Source organism: Urocampus carinirostris, chromosome 5 (genome assembly GCF_059441175.1).
Source record: "Urocampus carinirostris isolate Australia breed hairy pipefish chromosome 5, RoL_Ucar_1.0, whole genome shotgun sequence".
Classification (NCBI taxonomy): domain Eukaryota; kingdom Metazoa; phylum Chordata; class Actinopteri; order Syngnathiformes; family Syngnathidae; genus Urocampus; species Urocampus carinirostris.
The window spans coordinates 14,823,827-14,843,539 of NC_142353.1; the positions used below are offsets into that span (position 1 = coordinate 14,823,827).

Sequence of the window (19,713 nt, forward strand, 5' to 3'; positions counted from 1 at the left end):
GCCACACTGTTTTTAACACATTTTTGTGCCTAGCGAGATGTATACTATGGAAGGACTGTGCTGTTGATTAAAATTAGTGTCGTATGAAAAAATAGCACGTTTTAAGTGTGTGTCTACACCATAGCAGACCACTGTAGGCATAATTTCTTTAAGCAAAATTATTCTGCTCATAATGCCAGATACATGAAAACTGCAGTTTCTCCCATAATTTGCTTGCACACTGATGAAAACTGACATCAACTGTGAAAGCTACTGTATCTGATTAGTATGTGTTTTATTCAGGGCATACACTGTTTGAACTAGGGAAAGTAACACTTGAGCTTTAACTACCCTGACAGCTGTAGGGGGCCTGTGGGTGCAGGGTCCAAGGCCATTGTTGGATGGACCTACAGCAGGGGTCTCCAACATTTTTCAAGCTGAGAGCTACTTTTTGTTTATAATTAATATAAAGGGCACCCAGTTTTATATGCATTTCTAAAATAACAAAATATTGTTACGATGTTATAACCAGGTGAATTAGTGGAAGTAGGCTTAAACAGACTCTGTAAATGACCCCCCAAAAAAACAATTTAGTTGAAGATCACAATGACACAACACTGGTGAGCTATTTTCAGAACAGGACCATGGGCACCTCAGCTGTCCGTAGGGGTCACCCTTGTGCCCGCGGCCACCACGTTTGAGCCCTCTGATGTCACAGTTGCCATGGCGGCCAATTCGCCCCGCCCGTGGGGCGCCAGCTGCAGCTCATTAACAGATTGGCTTTCCGTCTTTTTAAGCTCAGTGCGCTCTCTCTTAGTTTGTCAGTCCGTCAACGAACTTCTGCCCCGCAAGACGTGGGTTTCGACACGGTCCTGTTCCTGTTGGCATTTCCTGTCCCCGTTTATTTTGTCCTGTTTAATTTCGGTTTCCAGTTTTGTTTTCGTCTATTTTTGTCCTGTTTATTATTGATATCCTGATTCGTTATCTATCCTGTCTGTCCCGTCCTGTCCGGTATCGACCCCATCTCTCCGAGATCAACTCGGGCAATTGGAATCGAGCTTGTCGGTCTCTGGCTTCTTGTCTTTCCACGCCAGACCGGCTGCCTAACGTGCACGACTCCCCATTTCCCATAAAATTAAAGGCTTGTGTGAGAAAGTCACGGGATTGGGTCCTGATCCGGTTCGGGTTCTTGACATCTGACCTACAATTCTTAATGAAAAGTGACCTCTGAGCTTAACAATAGTTGCACTTGCTGCTTTTAAACCTTTTCAAAGCAGGTGGCATGCCAAATCACTTCACCTCACAAAATATGTGAAAACCTTAAACTAGCTTTTTGACCATTGAAATTTGACGTACTTGTTGAAAGTGATGTAATAATATTAAATCTACATTTTAGGTCAATGTTACTACATTACACCTAATTATGAGCAAAAAAAGGAAAAAACCCTGCAATCTTTATAACTCAGGAAGGATTGTTTATCGTTTTTGTTTATGCGTGATTAAAGTTTTCTAGATTGGCTTATTTTTAAACAGTTAAATGCAACTGGAAATCAACCATCAGATATTCTGTGTTGAATACTCCTTTAATTTGGACGAAGGGTAACAAAACGTAGGACAGCACAGCGGCGCAGTGATTAGCGCGTGTGCGGCACAGTTTTGAGGTCGCGAGATCAAATCTTCCTGCGTGGAGTTTGGATGTTCTCCCCGCGCTTGAGCGGGTTTCTTCTGGGCATTTCAGTTTCCTCCCACATTCCAACAACATGCATGTGAGGTTAATCGGCCAGTCCAAATTGTCCCTAGGTGTGAATGAGCGAGTGAGTTGTCTGTCTCTGTGTGCCCTACGACTGGCTGTCAACCAGATCAGGGTGTCCCCTGCCCACTACCCGAAGATAGATGAGATGGACTCCAGCACCCCCGTGACCCTACTGAGGATAAGCGGTGCAGATAATGGATGGATGGGTAACAATGTTTTGTAAACAACAGACCAAATACACAGTAAAGAGATGTGATTGAGAATAGCAGCGGTGTATACAATGAGTAATTTATGTATATTGTCTAACAACTAAAATGCCTGTTACAAGATTCACACTTGATGCATTGTTAATTCATCAGCCTGATTGGATAGCTTGACTTTTGGCAGCTGTAATATTTATTTCTCATCCATCTTATCTGGGTTACTGATCAGGTCTCCAATGTATTCCTTAGGCAATGTGTCAAAGCACATCCAGACTGCATGTTGCTATGGAGACGACACGTGTTGCAGAGTGCTGTTCTACCAAAGACCATACGTCAATAAAAGTAATTCATCTCTGCGAGGATCTAAATGAAAGCAGTCTCTCAAATAGTAACATCAGCAGAGGTAAGTCCAGTTAAAGATGTGTGCTCACTTGGTTTAGCGGTGAATTAATCAAGGATATTTGCAGATGCTATAAGTATGAAGAAAATGTCACTTTGAAGTACAGATATCGGTTTCCATTTAAGGCCGTGCAAAAGTTACAAATGAGATTTTGATTTGTCACCATGTGTACGAGAAACCCTGCTATCTGAGGTCAAACTAAATGTGACCATAGGTGAAAATAGGAGTTTGTCCAGAGTAGGGCAAAAATTTTCTCAGAATTTCACAATCACAACATCCAAACTAACGGCTTTACTAGGGAACTTTGTTCAACTGCAGCAAAATCAATGTCCACGTTTAAAGAAACATAATTGAGGAAATGAAATTTTGATGAGTCAAGATTGACAGTTCTGGAATCAGTGAAAAAAAATAGTTTGAAGAGGTAAACAATCATTTAACCTTATGCAAAAATGGCAGTACTGACCATTATGGCTTTTAGAGAAAATCATGAAAAACTGTTCAAGTTTGAATACCATAGTTGCACTGTCATTGTTTTGTTTTTTGAAAACATCAATACTAACGTATTGATACCACAAGTTTGTTGAAACAATCGCCAATTAGCCAATAATGAATTAATATTTTTCGTTTGATAGTGGCAGTTACAGTTTTCTCATGCGATGATGGCCTTACCAACATCCAGTAAGATGTCACAGACCAGAAACGGACACAGGACTCAATAGCGTACATTTCTCATTTTTTATTTGAAAAGAGAGGGAGAGTAAGGCTTGCTTGCTTGCTTGATCCGAGGACTGACGGACAACAGGAGCGAGCGAGGCGGGAGTGACACTTCCGTGTCGGACGGAGACAGGCGGGAATAGTGAGTCGTTGGCCGGGGCTGGAGATCAAAAGCGATGTTGTGTTCGTAAGTGAGGTCGTTAGCAGGAGGCAGGCAGGTAACGGGGCAATACAGGTCAGATAACAGGAGACAGGCAGAACGGGCGTAATCAGATCCAGAAACAGGTCAATAACAAAGATCAGGCAGGAAAAGGCTTAGCACAGTCGGACGAGAAAACTCACTGAGCGGAATGCAACAATTCGCAACAATCTGACAATCCCCAAGAGGAAGCCGGGGGTTTAAAAAGGGAGTGTCCACCAATCAGCTGTCCGGCTGTTGGCGCCAATCAAGCCGCCGCAGGTGCTCCAAATTGGCAATCACGACATAAGAAGAAAGTAGCCGCGTGACCTTTAAAATTATGCATGTTACTTAATGCTTAATTGAGTATTTTTTTTATATCAAATATCTTTAAATTGTTGAAAATAATGAATTAATTGTGATAATATCTGATGAATTTGTAGTTCATTTTACAAAAAAAATTCTGAAATTCAAAATAATATCGAATGCGATAATGGCCTTACAGTACATTAGTCATTAGACATTATCAGGTTAAGGCCAAACTCGCATGCCAACGGTCACATTATAAAGCTTTCAAAATTTAGAATATCAATAATTCCAAGATTGTACAGTTAAGTAAAGTTATGAATAAGTGAGACAGTATTCCTACCTCCCGTTTAAAAAACAAACAAACAACACGATTAATTTGCTATTCCAATTCTATGAGAATACAAAATAACCCATACACACATATTTATCGTCTCCGACATTTACAATAGTGACAACTTCAATAAAAAGTATGTATGATTACAACAAAAGTCATTACAGCGTTTTCTTGCAACTGAGCTGAAGCAAATTAAATTATACACCCACTTCCTTGAGTTGCTTCGCACCAAGTGGATCAAAATCAAATTATCTTTTGTATGTGGATGCACTCCCCTGGAGGAACCACTTTCAAACCCTGTGACCCAGCAGCTCCGTTCAACAACTGACTGCCACACAATAAGAAAAAACGTCAAGACTTGAAAGCCAAAGGGGAAAAAATGGACAAAATCACACAGCACAATACGTTTCGGGCATAACAGGGTCTTGCCAGGGCCCGCCGGTAACATGTTGTAAACGTAGCCGTGGCTGCGACAGTGTAATGAATGAGTGTTTCAGATTCCTAGCAAAATGAGGCTTTCCAATGCAGTGCACCCAGAAGGCATCACTGAGCGTGATAAAAGGTTTTCCAGCTGCCGGATTCCAATTTTCTTTTGCAATAGCAGGGCAAATAAACCAGAAGGTTCACCCATTAACGTCCCATCTGCAATATTAATGTGCATGGTGGCCACTAAGACACGTTGTATATGAGGAGTCGATACATGCCTGTTTGTCTTCTATAAAAACTGGCAATGGCCACAAATCATCGACAAGACAGTTATAAGAATCAGAATCACCTCTTTTATTATTATGTTTCTACACCAAAATTAAAGTTGCACTCCAGTTGGCAAAAATATACCAAAATAAAATATAATAATATGAATAAAAATGTGAAGTATTCATATTTAAAATTTAAAAAAATATACACACAGATAGGATATTGCACTCAAAACTGTGTTCCACATGTCTGATGTGTGCTTGTGGTTGAGTCTGTTGATAGCTCTGGGGAAGAAGCTTTCACTCAGTCTGTTCGTTCGAGTCTTGTACAATCTGAACACTCGGCCCGATGACAGTTGTTGGGGTCTAAGGAGTTTTTCAGGATGTGTTTAGTTCTGCTGGAGTAGGGAGGCTGGCAATATCATCCAGCCTGGGCAGGGGGAAGCCCTGTAAAAAAAAAATCCAAATCTTCTGTCGGTTTTCTTGTCCGTTGCTGGGCCTTCTTTGTCACCACCACAGAGTTGACCAACCAGGAGAGGTCCTCACAGATCTGCACGCTGTCCCAGGAGATATGAAGCGGGGGTGGGTCTGCTCTGTGCTTCCTGAAATCCAGCGTGGTGTCCAGTGGGAGGTTGTTTACCAAACACCATGCTTTTAGTCTTTTGATCTCATCATTGTAGTCTGACTCATCTTCCCCTGAGACGAGTCTGACCATGGTGGTGTCATCAGTGAAACTTGATGTTATTCAAGGGATGGGCTGGGGTGCCTTAAGATGTATAGAGAGTGAAGAAAAGGGGACCTAATACACACCCTTGCGGAGAACCAGTACTGAGTGTGATGGTGGAGGAGCAGTGATTTCCAAGCTTGACAGATTGTGTACAATCTGTTAGGCAGTCTTTTATCCACTAACAGTTTAACATGGAGAGGCCCTGATGCAGTGTTAGCACCAGGCTCCCTAGGATGATGACCCAAAAGGGTGAGCTGACATTCAACAAGAACAGCCACACATAGCTCCCTCGGTGCTTCAGGTAGCTCAGGGAGGAGTGGAGTGCTATGATGGTGGCGTCTGTCATTGACCTATTTGCCTTGTAAGAAAACTGGTAGGGGTCCAGAGTGGGTTGCAGAATGAATTTTGTCGATTTTAATGAATAGAAAATTCATTCATCTTGTCAAGAGGAGATTGAACTATATTGACGTGCATAGCTTGGCAAAAAGACTCGCTTTTGTTTCAGTTTTAACTCTTGCGTGGCCAATGTAGGATATAATGCAAGCTAGAGAATAAGCATTCTGCTGCCCAGATGGGGACTTAAATGCTAACAAATCGAACTGAAAAGGGACACAGGCATGACAATGAAATCATGATTATATTTGATTGTAAGCGTGAAGACCGTGGTATTAAGAATCAGTGAATGAGCAGCATTCCAAGCTCATGAAACCCTCGCACAGCATGAAAACTGCAGACAATGCAATCTTGGCCAAGCATCAGTCTTGATCCAACATTAATATATGAGGCCACTTGCCGGTGTAATTGAACCTGTTAAGGACCAATGCACCTGGTGAAAAAAAGTCTCAAAAACCCAATAGCAACTTTGAAATCACCACGAACATCCAATCAAACATTGTTATCTCAGCTCCTCACGATTCCAAAAACCATTTGATGTCTTAGACCTGGAGCTTTTGCACAAACCTATGTTTATTCTTATATATATAATATATATATATATATATATATAATATATATATATATATATATATATATATATATATATATATATATATATATCGATAGCTGGATGTATAGATAGATATATAAATATATAGAAATAGAGATTAAAAGAATAAATAGAAGTAAATATGTATAGATAGATGTATAATATCTACACACTTCACATGAAAAAGTCAATAAACAAACTAGATCATGTTTGAATATCACCAACTAGAAGGTAAGTTCCAACCAAAATCCAACCAGACCAAACCCACAGGGATTGAAGCCTTAGGCAGCTGGAGCCCGACAAATGAAATTGATTTGAAGGACCGAGCCCGAAACAAACACGAATGTTGACATTTTGTTTGTAAGTTCTTTTTTCTTTAGAGAGAAAGAAGAGGGCTTCTCTCTCACTGACTTAATAAATATATTTCTTAATTAGCCATCCATCATTGTTCTTAGTTTATTATCCTTTGTGGAAGATCGGCATGATGGCTTCCGTCCCCTTTTCACGTAATGCAGCCCGCATCCGCGCGCTAGTCGGCAGCCTGGCAGACGCTCCAAGCATGATAAAACTAAAATAAAAGTATGTAGATTTTCTGGATTCTATTACAAAGGCTCTTTGAACTCAGTTGGGCATCGTTAACACATATTTGATGGAGATAATATTCAACTATAGACATTTTAAGGACACCCCAAACTACGTTACACACCTTTTAAGTATTTTTCCTGTTATTTTTCCTTTTTGTTTTCATATTTATACTCCCCACCCCCTTTTTATTGTTTTCCCTTTTTTTCTCTTTTAATTTTTTTCTTCCCTTTCTTCTCATTTCATTCTTCGTGAAAGGCTAGGCAAACAAGTAAAGAAAAATAATAATTACACACAGTTAATAAGGTGAATTGCAATCGTTAATGAGGAGATACATTAGCTGAGGTTGACAAGTATGAATATGTGTGGTAAAGTGGTCTGCTACCGTGAAACACCACAAATTTGCATCAACACGTGAAAAAAGGTCAAAAAATAAAGTCTAAAAGAGGCCTTTAACAAGGCAGCATTTAAACAGGAGTCAGTAAAACGTGCTGCATGTGTGCTTCATGACTCTACCATCTTTGTATCCTTTGGCAGCAGACGCGTGTTGAGTCTGTGCACACAACAGAACACAAACACACAGCCACACATGCTGGTTAGGAATAAAAGGTCTCATTCGAAGCGATTTTTGTGCCAGGAGTGGATTCTGCCGCCTCAGACATCCTGTGTTGTCTCGATAATGGCTCATGTTATTTGCCGGTGCATTTGGGGAGACTGATCGTGTATAACCGGGTGGCAGAGGACCACGTGGAAATAGCGACGCCTACACGTGGACAGGACAGCTCTAAGAACACCCGGCAAGCTCATTAAGAAGATACAGGATGTAACAGTCTTCTGAAGTATAATCATGTCCTGCTTTAATTGGGAGACATGAATCCATTAATTGAAAAACAATTATTGCCGAAATAATAATTGCTGTTTCACTGCCTCACTTATGTTAATAAATAGGATTAAAGCGCCAAGTTGAAAGAAGGAATTAAAATCTCATTTAAGTCAAAACAGAAAAAATACTCTTATGTACCATATTTTCCGCAGTATAAGGCACACCATATAATCAAGCCCAATCCCCCAAATTTTTTTTGTTCATTTATCTTTTACACACAAGGCACACTTGACTATAAGGCACAGGAAATTTAGACTATGGTAAGAGTTACCGTGTTTATTTGTGTATAAGCGTTAAGAACTTCATATACTTGCAGCCTAAAATAGTACAATGATTAATCCATCGACAAGTAGCGCTGATCAAACAGCAAGATGGTTATCGAACAGGTGTCATGGCGAGGAGGCCAACACTTAACCACGCAACCACCAGTTGTACAAATGACACACGAAAAGGCATTATCTTTTCTCATTATTTCGCTATTTTTACTCATGTTGCCAGAAACACTGATTTACTGTCGGCGCCAAGACCCGGATATTTAAACCCCCTTGCAAATAATGTGCGGATTAGGTATGCAATAATTGACGATTGACCAATCATTGCTCAAATACTCTAAAATCTTGGGTATTAACGTACATCTATAAATATTGTCTGCATTTCCAATCTTGTCCATTATATTCAGCGGTATACACAACGCACGGGACTACAAGGTGCGCTTTCAAATTTCTGGCCAGTTTGTGGTTTTTAGGTGCGCCTTATAGTCTGATAATACAATAATTAGAATGTGGAAATATTCCATATTTTAGCATTGTGTAATAGTGTGATGTCCTTTCTGATGTGTGGCCCAAAGCCTTAAGAGGAAACGCAATACACACAGTTATTCTACTGTGTGCATATATTCAGTGAAAGAACATAGAAAGGTCACAGCGAGCAGTTGTTTTATATAATTTGCCTCCATTTGTGTTGTTGTGGTTCCTCATGGGTTAAAAAGGTAGCTGCTAGTTTCGTTTGCCCGTTTTCCTATGACATTTTCATTTTTTGTTGTAATTTAGCGAGTAGACTTTTGGAAGGCTAACACAATGTGAATTATTCTTTAGCGTTTAGTTTGAGTAAATACTCCTTGCCTGTGACACAGTAAGCAAAAAATTAGTTGAGCTCTGTGTTCATTACCGTATTTATTCAAGTATAAAGCACACTCCTGATTAAAAATCAATATGAAATTTTGTTTCACATTCGGAAGTGAGAAACGTTGTTGAATAGGAGTAGCCATAATTAAAATCCTTTATTGACAACATAAATTACGAACACAATACCAACATAAAATTTACAATGCATTTATTTGATGTCCTTAAAAGTCGGATTCATCAGATACACCAAGTACTTGTTGTCTTCGTCCTGCTTTTTTTGAGTTAATTTATATTTTTAAAACAATTTTGATTTTCTCCATTCTCTTACATTCATCTATGGTACCATTAATAAAAACAATTGTAATATTACACAAAATGTAATGCCTTTCTGTACGTTATCTATATTGTGGTTAGTATTAGGTGCTCTCATCGCCGCGTTCCGGGTTTGATTCCCGTTGCATCTGATGTTTTGCGATTGTGCTCGGTGAGATTTTTCGGCTGCACAAAAATGGGACTATACCACGTAAAACTTAGTGTGCAAAAAGCCCAAGCAATGAGAAAAAAAACATTACTGGATGGCTTGACTTGCTGTGAGTTTGTTAAAACTATACTAATTATATTGTTAAGGCCGAAGTGGGTATGCCAAATTTGGAATCCTCAGTCTCACTGTCGCCCTCTGCCATGAGACAAGAGAATTGTGTAGCTCGGTTTGCATCTGCAAATGCTTAGCACAGTAATATGTTACAAACTGCTCCCTTTGAATGAAAGCATCAATAGATATGTAATACTCCATTATGGAAAAAGCCCAAGCAATGAGAAAAAACATTACTGGATGGTTTGACTTGCTGTGAGCGTGCCAAAACTATACTAATTCTATTGTTTGGGGCCGAGATGTGTGCCAAATTTGGAATCATTGGTCTAACTATCGCCCCCTGCCATGAGGCTAGATAATTGCATGCCTCTGCATTTGCAGACGCTCAGCACAGTAATACCTTACATACCAATTGTATTAATAATAATTATAATATAACGGGAAAATTCTGTGATTTTGAAAAAGAAAATCCCTAAAGTGTCACGGTTGCCATGGCGCCCAATTGGCCCCGCTCGTGTGGCCCCAGCTGCGGCTTATTGACAGATTGGCTTTCCGTCAATTTAAGCTCAGTACTCTCATTTTTCCTTTGTCAGTCCATCAACGAACTTCTGCCCCGCAAGACGTGGGTTTCGACTCTGTCCTGTTCCTGTTGGTATTTCCTGTCCGGTATTGTGCCAGTTTATTTTGTCTTGTTTAATTTCTGTTTCCAGTTTTGTTTCAGTCTATTTTTGTCCCGTTTATTATTTTCTCCAGTTTTCTTTCCCGTCTAGTTTGTCCTGTTTATTTTCGATCTCATGTTTCATTATCTATCCTGTCTGTCTCGTCCTGTCCGTTATCGACCCCATCTGTCCAATATCAACTCGGGCAATTGGTATCGATCTCATTGGCCTCTGACTTCTTATCATTTCACACGAGACTGCTGCCTAACGTGGATGATTCCCTATTTCCCGTAAAATAAAAGGCTTGCGTGAGTAACGTCACGCGTTTGGGTCCTGATCCTGTTCTGGTTCATAACATAAAGCGTGAAGTAAAATGAAAAAAAAAAATACAAGTGAGGCACAGTCTCGCCAATCTTTCCTGACTGCACATCACAGATTTTTTTTCATGAAAATGTTAAGTTATTCAGGTGGGCATTATGGTTAACATTAACTTATGGCTAAAGTCTGTCTATTTACAAAGTAATACCTCATTTATTTCTCAAACATTGTCCACATTATGTGCATGCAGCAACTCAAATTACATGTCTTGTTTGTCAACCATTATTTCATATTGGTCGTCACTTGCAGTCTCTTTGTGTAGAGAACAATTAGTCGCTGAATTTGCCTGTGACAACTGAATAGTGTGTTAGCTACTCCTGGGTTCGTACAGCTTAAGGCACATTCAATTCAAGACTTTTTAATGTCTTTGGAAAATCAAATTTAAGACCAAGTCCACCCAAAAAAAAACCCCACAACTGATACAAACAAAACAATAACAATAAATAAAAAGGATGTTTACAGTATTCCATGGGTCCTCATTCAAAACTGGCAGAAGACTATTAATCGCAAAGAACTCTTCTGCTGCATACACAAAGCATTTTTATCATGAAGTCTGAAATTTTCTTTACCAATTTTAAGTGTAGCATCATAAAAACACATTCTTTAAAAAAATACTTTGTAATACCCCTGGATGTGAACAATTGATATGACTACATCTTTAGGTTAACATTTTTAAGACTTTGAAAATTGGATTTAAGACATTTAAATGCCATTGAAGGCTTTATTTTTAAAACAATGAAATGAATGCTTTTAAAGACTTTTCAAGGATCCGCGGAACCCTGTAGTCAGAAAAATGTGAACCAAGTCGTGGAAAATACATTTAATGGTTTATATAAGGCTAATAAATCATTTGGGGTTGCAAATGTAATTGTACGTTACCACAATTCAAGGTCTCGCTTGAAAACTAATCAGACTACATTTTCAACATTCCAGTTTCCCTGATTTCATCTTAAACCGTCTTCCAGAAGAAAAACCTGCTTCCTCTTCTGAGCAAAACAAATAATAAAAATGGTCCCAGCCGTGTAAAGTCTGGACCATAAATACAAAAGTGTAAGTCTTTCCTTTTTGTGTTATAATAAAAACAAACGCAGCAAATTGTTCCCAGTTCCTTTTTTCATTTTCGTTTTTCTTTTTTTTTTCTTCGTTTACGAGACGAGGACTTTAGTGTGTGATGGGAATATCCATGGCAACAAGGTGATTAAGAGCGTACACGGCAAGAGAGTCGCTCCTGAGCAGAACAAACAGAAGGGAGATCCCATCTCCACTAAAACCATTTTAACAGTCTGCTGCTGTCCTTTAACATTCAGTCTTCTGGTTTATCATGTGTTTCCAGTTCAATGATTCATAATTGCTTGATGACGAACTATTTGTACCTTGAAGATTTGTTTACATCAGTGATTCATTTTTAACTCGGATCATCCAATTTTTGGGTTCTAAATACGACACCATGAGTCATGCAACGTGCTACGAATGAATCGCTCCGATTCTTTGTTTGATGGTTCTGGTAACTGGCCATTTCGATTGAAGCGAAAGCAAAGATTAATACATAAACACAATCAAACATAAAAGATAACTCACACACAGGCATGCAAAAGAAACAAATGTGTTCCCAGAATCACCACCTTTATAACAAAAACAAATATGCCTGGAGCCACAAATACAGTAAAATTCCTACTATAAAGCTACTTTTAAATTAAAAGAAAAAGGGGATTCAAGCATCAATGTGTGTCATTTAATGTTTATTCAAAATATTTTTCAAGCATTGGAAAATGGCCGGCACACAAATTGGAGGACCTCATCACCTGGACTTGGCTTGAATCAGGTACTTATAATTAAAGGACTGCACTGACAGCAAAAGTTGTTGGTTCTTTGCCCTGTAAATTCCTGATATCCTGCCAGTGTACATTTGCCAATCTTTCCTGGACTACCTGAACTTTGCCAGCCAAGAGAGTTTTCCAGTTTGTGTTTTTTGTGAACCAATTTATCTCCCTTCCAATGTGCGGAGCGCCTCTTGTTAATTCCCTTTGCCCCCAGATAAACTTTAGTCAGTCAGCTCATGTGTCTGCATTTGGATCTGCCTCACTCAAACATAACAAAGAATGTTTGTCTCAAGTATGTACTCCTGCAGAAAACCATCTATCCATTCACTTTTTTCCGCTTATCCGGGGTTAGGTCTTGGGGGCAGCAGCCTTGGCAGAGAAGCCCAGACCTCCCTATCCCCAGGCACTTCATCCAACTCATCCGACGGGATCCAGAGGCTTTACCAGGCCAGCCTAGAGACGTAGTCTCTCCAGTGTGTCCTGTTGCCTCCTTCCGATAGGACATGCCCAGGACACCTCCTGAGGGGAGGCGCCCAGGAGGCATCCTTATCAGATACCTGAGCCACCTCAACTGGCTCCTCTCGATGCGGAAGAGCAGAGGCTCTACACTAAGGCTCTCCTGGATGACTGAGCTTCTCACCAAATCTTAAGGGAGAGCCCAGCCACCCTGCAGAGGAAACTCATTTCAGCCACTTGTATCCGAGATAGTGTTCTTTCGGTCATGACCCAAAGTTCATGACCATAGGTCAGGGTAGGAAAGTAGAACCACCGGTAAATCAAGAGCTTTGCCTATCGGCTCACCTCCCTCTTCACCACAACGGACTGGTACAGGGTCCGCATGACCGCAGACGCTGCACAGAGCCGTCTGTTGATCTCCCATTCCATCATACCCTCACTCGTGAACAAGATCCTGAGATACTTGAACACCTCCACTGGGGGCAGGATCTCATCCCCAACCCAGTAGAGCACGCCACGCTTTCCAGCTGAGTACCATGGTCTCGGACTTGGAGATGCTGATATTTATCCCAGCCGCTTCACACTCAGCTGCGAATCACTCCATTGAGAGCTGAAGATCACAGCTTAAGTAAGCCAACAGCACCTCATGATCGAAAAAATATTAGAGATGGACCCCTTCCCGAACAAGGCTGCGCCTAGAAACCCTGTCCATAAAAGTTATGAACAGGAAGTGTCAAAAGGAAGCCCTGGCTGAGTCCAACTCCCACTGGAAACAAATCAGACTTACTGCCGGCAATGCAGACCAAACTCTGGCACCGGGCATACAGGGGCCGCACAGCCCATATAACACCGTGCGGTACCTCATACTCCCGGATCACCCCCCCAGAGGGCTTCCCGAGAAACACAGTCCAATGCCTTCTCCAAGTCCCATGCACCCTAGATCACTCTGCAGAGTATGTAGAGCTGGTACACTGTTCTATGGCATGTGAGAAAACTACACTGCTCCTCTTGAATCAGAGGTTCGACTACCTGACGGACCCACCTCTCAAGCACCTCCGAACAGACCCTCCCCAATCTTTTTTCATTTCCACACATTTTCGGAAAACAGGGTTCGCATACCTTTCAAAGCCTGTTTAAAATGTCTACAGTCCCGTAAAAAAGAACAAATTTAGTGTAAATCGTGTATTTTGCAGATCCAAAAGTATATCTGCGATTTACATATCTTGCATTTTTATTTAGCAAGACTTATGATTGATAGATCCTGATTAATTCTCAAATATATTATAGTATATATATATATATATATATATATATATATATATATATATAATACGTGAACAGTACGTGGATAAATATTGAGAGACAACTCTCTCCCCATACAAGTGTTGAGTAAAAATCACAGTAATACGTACATACATATTCAGCAAGAACCTCTTTCAATTACAATTAAACAGAGGGAAACACTACCTTCATTTTGCATGGCCCATTTATAAATATCCATAATCGATACATAATCCTTGCAATAATACATATTTCTTACTGCCCTTTTAGGTTTAGCATGCACCTGTCCTCTTGGGCGCAACCCAACATTCATAGAACAATGCAATACGAACTAATGCCAGCTGCCTTTAATCTCGAGGGAAGAAGAAATGGAACGGCAAAGGCATGCCACCAAAGAGAAATGTAAGTGTTTTTTAGCAACTCTTCTTAAATTAATGGCAAGTATTTAGAAGCACTTCACCCAAAATTCAAGCACTTTTCAATCCTTCCAAACACAATATTTAAATTCAAGCACCCTTAAAATCCTAGAAAAAGCTGCAGGAAGCCACATGAATGGTGCTTAAAGAGCCACAGGTTGCTGACCCACAGTCTAACTAATGCATCTCTTAGAATGCTACAGTAGAATTTGTCTGAGTTCATCTTAGAGTTTGCTGCACCGCTTTGGTGTCCCTTTTGTTGCTTGAGCGATAATTGTTTTTAATCACCCACGTTTACACATCACTAATGTTAGCATTCGGTTTTAAGAAGATATTTTGTAATAATTGCAGATTGCGATGCGTGAACACAGAATAATGGAACCTTAGACAGGTGTCCAGAGGCACAAAGCTCGACCTTTGGATTGCTGACAAGTAAAACGGCGTGAGAAAAAAAACAACGTTAGAATCATCGTGTGATAATTCAGTTCGGTGAGCATGATTTATAAACCCTTTTTTAAATAGTCATGTTGAAACTCAATAAGTAAAGGTTTTTTTATTCGAACAATTTTTAAAAAGACCGCACTGGACTAATATCCGAAAGCTCCATTAATGGTAGATCTCGTAAATGTGTCCCGCCTTAAAAAAACAACAACTCTTATTTAAATGTTTTATATCTTTACATACTTTCTGTTTTTTTTATAGTTGTATTTTATTTTATGTCTTATTCATTGCATGTTAGCACAATGGGTGAGAGGAAGCGATTTCATCTGTGCTCTATGTTGCACATATACTGTATTTGACAATAAAATTGAGAATGACAATACGCCAGCTGCCGTTAGTCACGAATGAAGAAATGCAATGGCAAAGCTCGGCCAACACAATAGTGTCGGCATCATCTTTAAGCAGCTCTATCAAGTCAGAAATGGCAATAATTTCTAGCATTTACAAGCACTTGACCCAAAAATAGAGCACTTTCTAAACATTGAAAACACAACATTAAAATTTTAAGCATTTTCAAAGGATTTCAAGCCCCCGTACAAACCCTGGTATTGGGTTTTTGGTTTAAGGTAAATCATAGGTTTAACCTACATTTTTATTGATTTACTTTTTAGTTTTAATGTATACCTCCATTCGTTTTAATTTGTTGGGTTATTCCAAAGTGTCACGACTTTGTTCGCGCATACATTTTTTCCTGCCATTATTTCTTGCATTTGGGTCCTAACTCCATAATCTTGACAGGGTTGACTGTAGAGGTTCCACAGTTATTTAATTTTATCAGCAAGTAATTGATTATCAAAAGAGGTTAACCATTTTTTATAAGGGGCACCTTTTGGATTAGAATTTATGCAAATCATTAAAGACCTCATTAGTCAAAATGTTCTACTTTGATTATATATGATATCTGTCAGCCAACGTGTAAGATGATGATTAGATTTTTATTTTTACAAACTAAGTTTCCAATGATCTACATTGGAAAATAAGGATTACAATTTTGCCAATATTTTGGCCTTGAAATAACTACATTTATTTTACCAGATTTATCAGTCTATTGAAAAAAAAACAATCAACAGATTCATGGAATGATTAAATAATCATTTGTTGAATCCTGTTTACTCCATTATGCATTTGGACGTAGAAAATAACCCACTTATGTGGCTTAGACCAGTGTTTCTCAAACATTTTGGAGCAGAGGGAAAAAAAGAAATTCCATTAAATGTCTAGGCGTACCGTTTATCTAAAATGTTAATGTTAATTAATTCCTGGTACATAGTTTTGTGTGTTTTTTTTTTTGCGTGAATAATAATGTTGCCTAAATTGACAGTTTTTGTGATCCCCTTGGCTTAAAGCAGTGTTTTTCAACCAGTTGCCTAATTTTATCTTTCAAAAAAAATCAGGCCATTATTCAGTATTTTTGCTATCTTCAGACGAGGAAGTGTAATAGTCATCCATATCAGTAGGTGGCAGTAGATTTTTATATACTTTTTAAATACTAATTATCTGCTCATGAGGTAGCACAGTACATTTAATAACTTAATTTGTTTAACAAAGCGGTTTAAGATTGCACTGTAAAAAATAAAAACATAAAGAACATCATTCTTTTTTATTTTAAGTATTATTTTCTTCTTTTTATATACTAATTATCTGCTTATGAGGTAGTCCAGTGAAATATTTGACATAACTTTATCTTCAAACATTTTCGACGGACAGTGTGCCTCGGAACATTTTTATAAATAAAAGTATACCTTGGTTCAAAAAGGTTTGAAAAACAATGGCTTAAAGGATACCACATGTTGCTGTATTTTTGCACTAAAAGGCGCACCAGAATTTAAAGTGGACTATAAGATGCATGAAGATTTAAAGGGATTATTTCTTTGAAAACAAACTCACATTATGACATCACGTCTCACCATGTAAATGAATGAATCCATTCCTAAATGGCTACCGTATGCAGTATCGTTTAATTGTATAAGGCGCACATTCAAATTGCTGGACAATTTGGTGGTTTTGGGTGTGCCTTTTAGTCTGTAGAATACTGTTTTCATTTGGATTACAAATTTTGCTATAATTTTAGTATTTTATGATATTTTCAGCTTGTTGTTTTCAATAAAAATAACAACGATATGAGGACCAAAAGATACCTGACAGTGAAAGGAAAAAAATTTTTACTAGGTTCTAACTTTCTTCATTCCTTTAGTAAAATAAGAAGAATCAGAAAAATGAAGACCAATATGTCTACTTCATTTAATTTGTTTTAGCTTTTTCTACTGCAATCCTAAAAAGCTTCATCAAACAAGTCAAGATGTTTAATGTATTTCCCCGTCCTACGTTGAGAATAGAAAATTAATATATGGGGAAAAAAATAAAATTGGAATCTGCTGCCACCTACTGATATGGATGAATGTTAGTTACTGGGATGATTTTAAGAAGAAAGCAAAAGATACTGAACATGAACAATGGCATCATTTTTGCAAGCATAAAATGTGGCATTTTCCTGTGGCACACTAGACAAGGTCTCACAGTACACTGGTTTATACCATGTTGTGGAGAGGGAGGGAAGTTGGCGTTACCACAGTAACATGACATGAACGAGACAAAGCTGAGCAAACCACAAGAACCATCCACATTTGTTTCCTCTCTACATCAGATATGCTTTTATGCCCCAGTGATGCTGCCAAATAGCTCAGTTGACAGAAAGTTGTCGTTCCCTCTGCCATGAACACCACTAACACATGCAATTCAATCCGTTTCCTCCATATTGCTTCTCCACACAAACGCACACATATAAGCGAGCAAATAAGTAATGATAGGAACTCTGGCTCTTTTTCTAGAACTGGCTTTTTTGGCTCAGTTTGCTAAAAAGAGCTCTTTAAACTCTCAAACGACTCTTCAGATTTGTTGTTGTTGTCTTCTAAATGTTACCAATTATTATGTAGCATTCTGCAGAAACAACTTAAAAATGGAGGATAATAAAGAAAAGAAGAAGTAAAAACAATGAATAAAAAAGAAAAGGAAAAAACAGCAAAAAGAGGGAAGAAAAACTGAAAGAAGTAAAAAGCAAGGAAAAAAAGTAAAATAAAAAAATCAAAAAAAAAAGAAAAGAGCAAATAATAATAAAAAGGAAAAAAGCAAGCAAGAAAGAAAAAGGAAAAAGCAAAAGAAGAATAAAAAATGGAAAAAGGAGACAAAAGAACAGAAAAAAACAGATGCTAGAAAAAAGAAACAAAATAAGAAAAAATGGGGGAGAAAAAAGAAAAAAAGGAGAAAGCTAGAGAGAAAAAACAAGATTTAATAGTTAAAGGATGAAAGGGAAAAGGGAGAGAAAGGGGGAGTAAAATATCAAGAAAACAAAGTAAAAAGCTAGGATAAAGTATTAAAGAAAGGAAAAAAGAGGAAAAAGGATAAAAAGCTAGCAGACAAACGAAACAAAAGAATAAAAAGATTGAAGGGGAAGAGAAAAAAAAGTCCAGTAATCACTATATGACTAATGCTAATGTAACATTCGGCACAAAATGAACTAATAATTTAAAAATAATTTATACTACTAAATTTAGAACAGCGTCATGTTTTTCACTGTATGATGAACGTTTAACTCATTTGAAATTTGATCTATTCTATACGAAGCAATTTTAAAGTCAAGTATCTCTGAATGTATGAAAACACAACAAAAACAAGCGGGGGGACAAAAGCGTATCGAAAGGAGCCGGCTCCCCAGTAATAAGAAGATTTAAAGAGTCGTCTCAATTGGCCGTATAGTTCTTGAACGACACATCACTACGAATAAGAAGTGCTACGGAAGAGGGTGGGAAAAAACGTTGCACTTTCACAGATTTGAAGGAGGAGCATTTACAGGTGTCATGAGCATGACATATGAAAATGAGTAAAACTGATAAGAAAGCTATCCTATATCCTATTTTTCAAGAAAAAAACATAATAAAGAGAATATGTTTTGTTTAAGGATCATGAGAAAACACCCACCTCTTTCTTGACAGTGCGCAGCAGCTTCTGACGCGTCTCAGCTTCTATTGACACAAAGGAAAAAAAATCAAATTCAAAAGACCTCTGCTTAAGCTTTAAAAGCCCAACTGTTGTTTTTAAGCGTATATATTTGACTCATATTAGAGTTTCCCTACCGGCCATGATTGTTGCCATGGGTGTAGTGTCCGTGCACGCTTTGCACCTCCCATCAAACAGAAACCTGCGACTCCCAGAAGCGGCTTGTGACTCCGCCTCTCCCACTGAGGCCCCGCCTCTTAAAGAGAAAAAGACGACATTTCATTGGCCAGCGACACTTTGGCAAACCTCTTTCCAGATTCTATGTTTGATTAAAGGGTGGGCCAACTTATGCTCGAGGATACTGAAATATTTAAATATTTGGAATCAATAACTAAACTGGGACCCAGTTCAGCTTAAAACTCCTTTTGAAAGAGAAGTAAAGGAATAAGTGGAACTAGGAAAAATAGATGGAAAAAAATAAAGAAAAATAGGAAAAAAGAGAGAAAAAGCAAGAAACAAAGAAGAAACATTGGAAAATCTGCAAGAAAAATGAAGTAAAAGAGTAAGGAAAAATCAACAAAAGAAGAAAACAAAGTAAAGAAGGAAATGAATGAAAGAAGTAAAAAGATAGTGAAGGATTTTATACATTTGACTATAAAGGATTTTATACATTTGACTATAAAGAATTTTATACGATTGACTCATTATGCAATGAAGATTTTCACTGAGTAGGCTTTAGTTCAATGACAGG

General features: G+C 38.4%; 1 protein-coding gene across 4 annotated transcripts in view; it reads right to left on the reverse strand.

The window, feature by feature from the left end:
• The window catches only part of sgsm1a (small G protein signaling modulator 1a), a 64,016-nt gene extending 44,837 nt beyond the window's left edge, over nt 1-19,179 (reverse strand). For all 4 annotated transcript variants that reach the window (XM_088335899.1, XM_088335897.1, XM_088335898.1 and 1 more), the window contains exons 1-2: nt 19,100-19,179; nt 18,945-18,988 (exon numbers count right to left, since the gene is read on the reverse strand). In XM_088335899.1, coding sequence (XP_088192025.1) covers nt 18,945-18,988; nt 19,100-19,118 — 63 coding nt within the window. In that variant the 5' untranslated portion in view covers nt 19,119-19,179. The remainder of the gene's footprint in view (nt 1-18,944; nt 18,989-19,099) is intronic.
• Between the last annotated feature and the right edge of the window lie 534 nt (nt 19,180-19,713).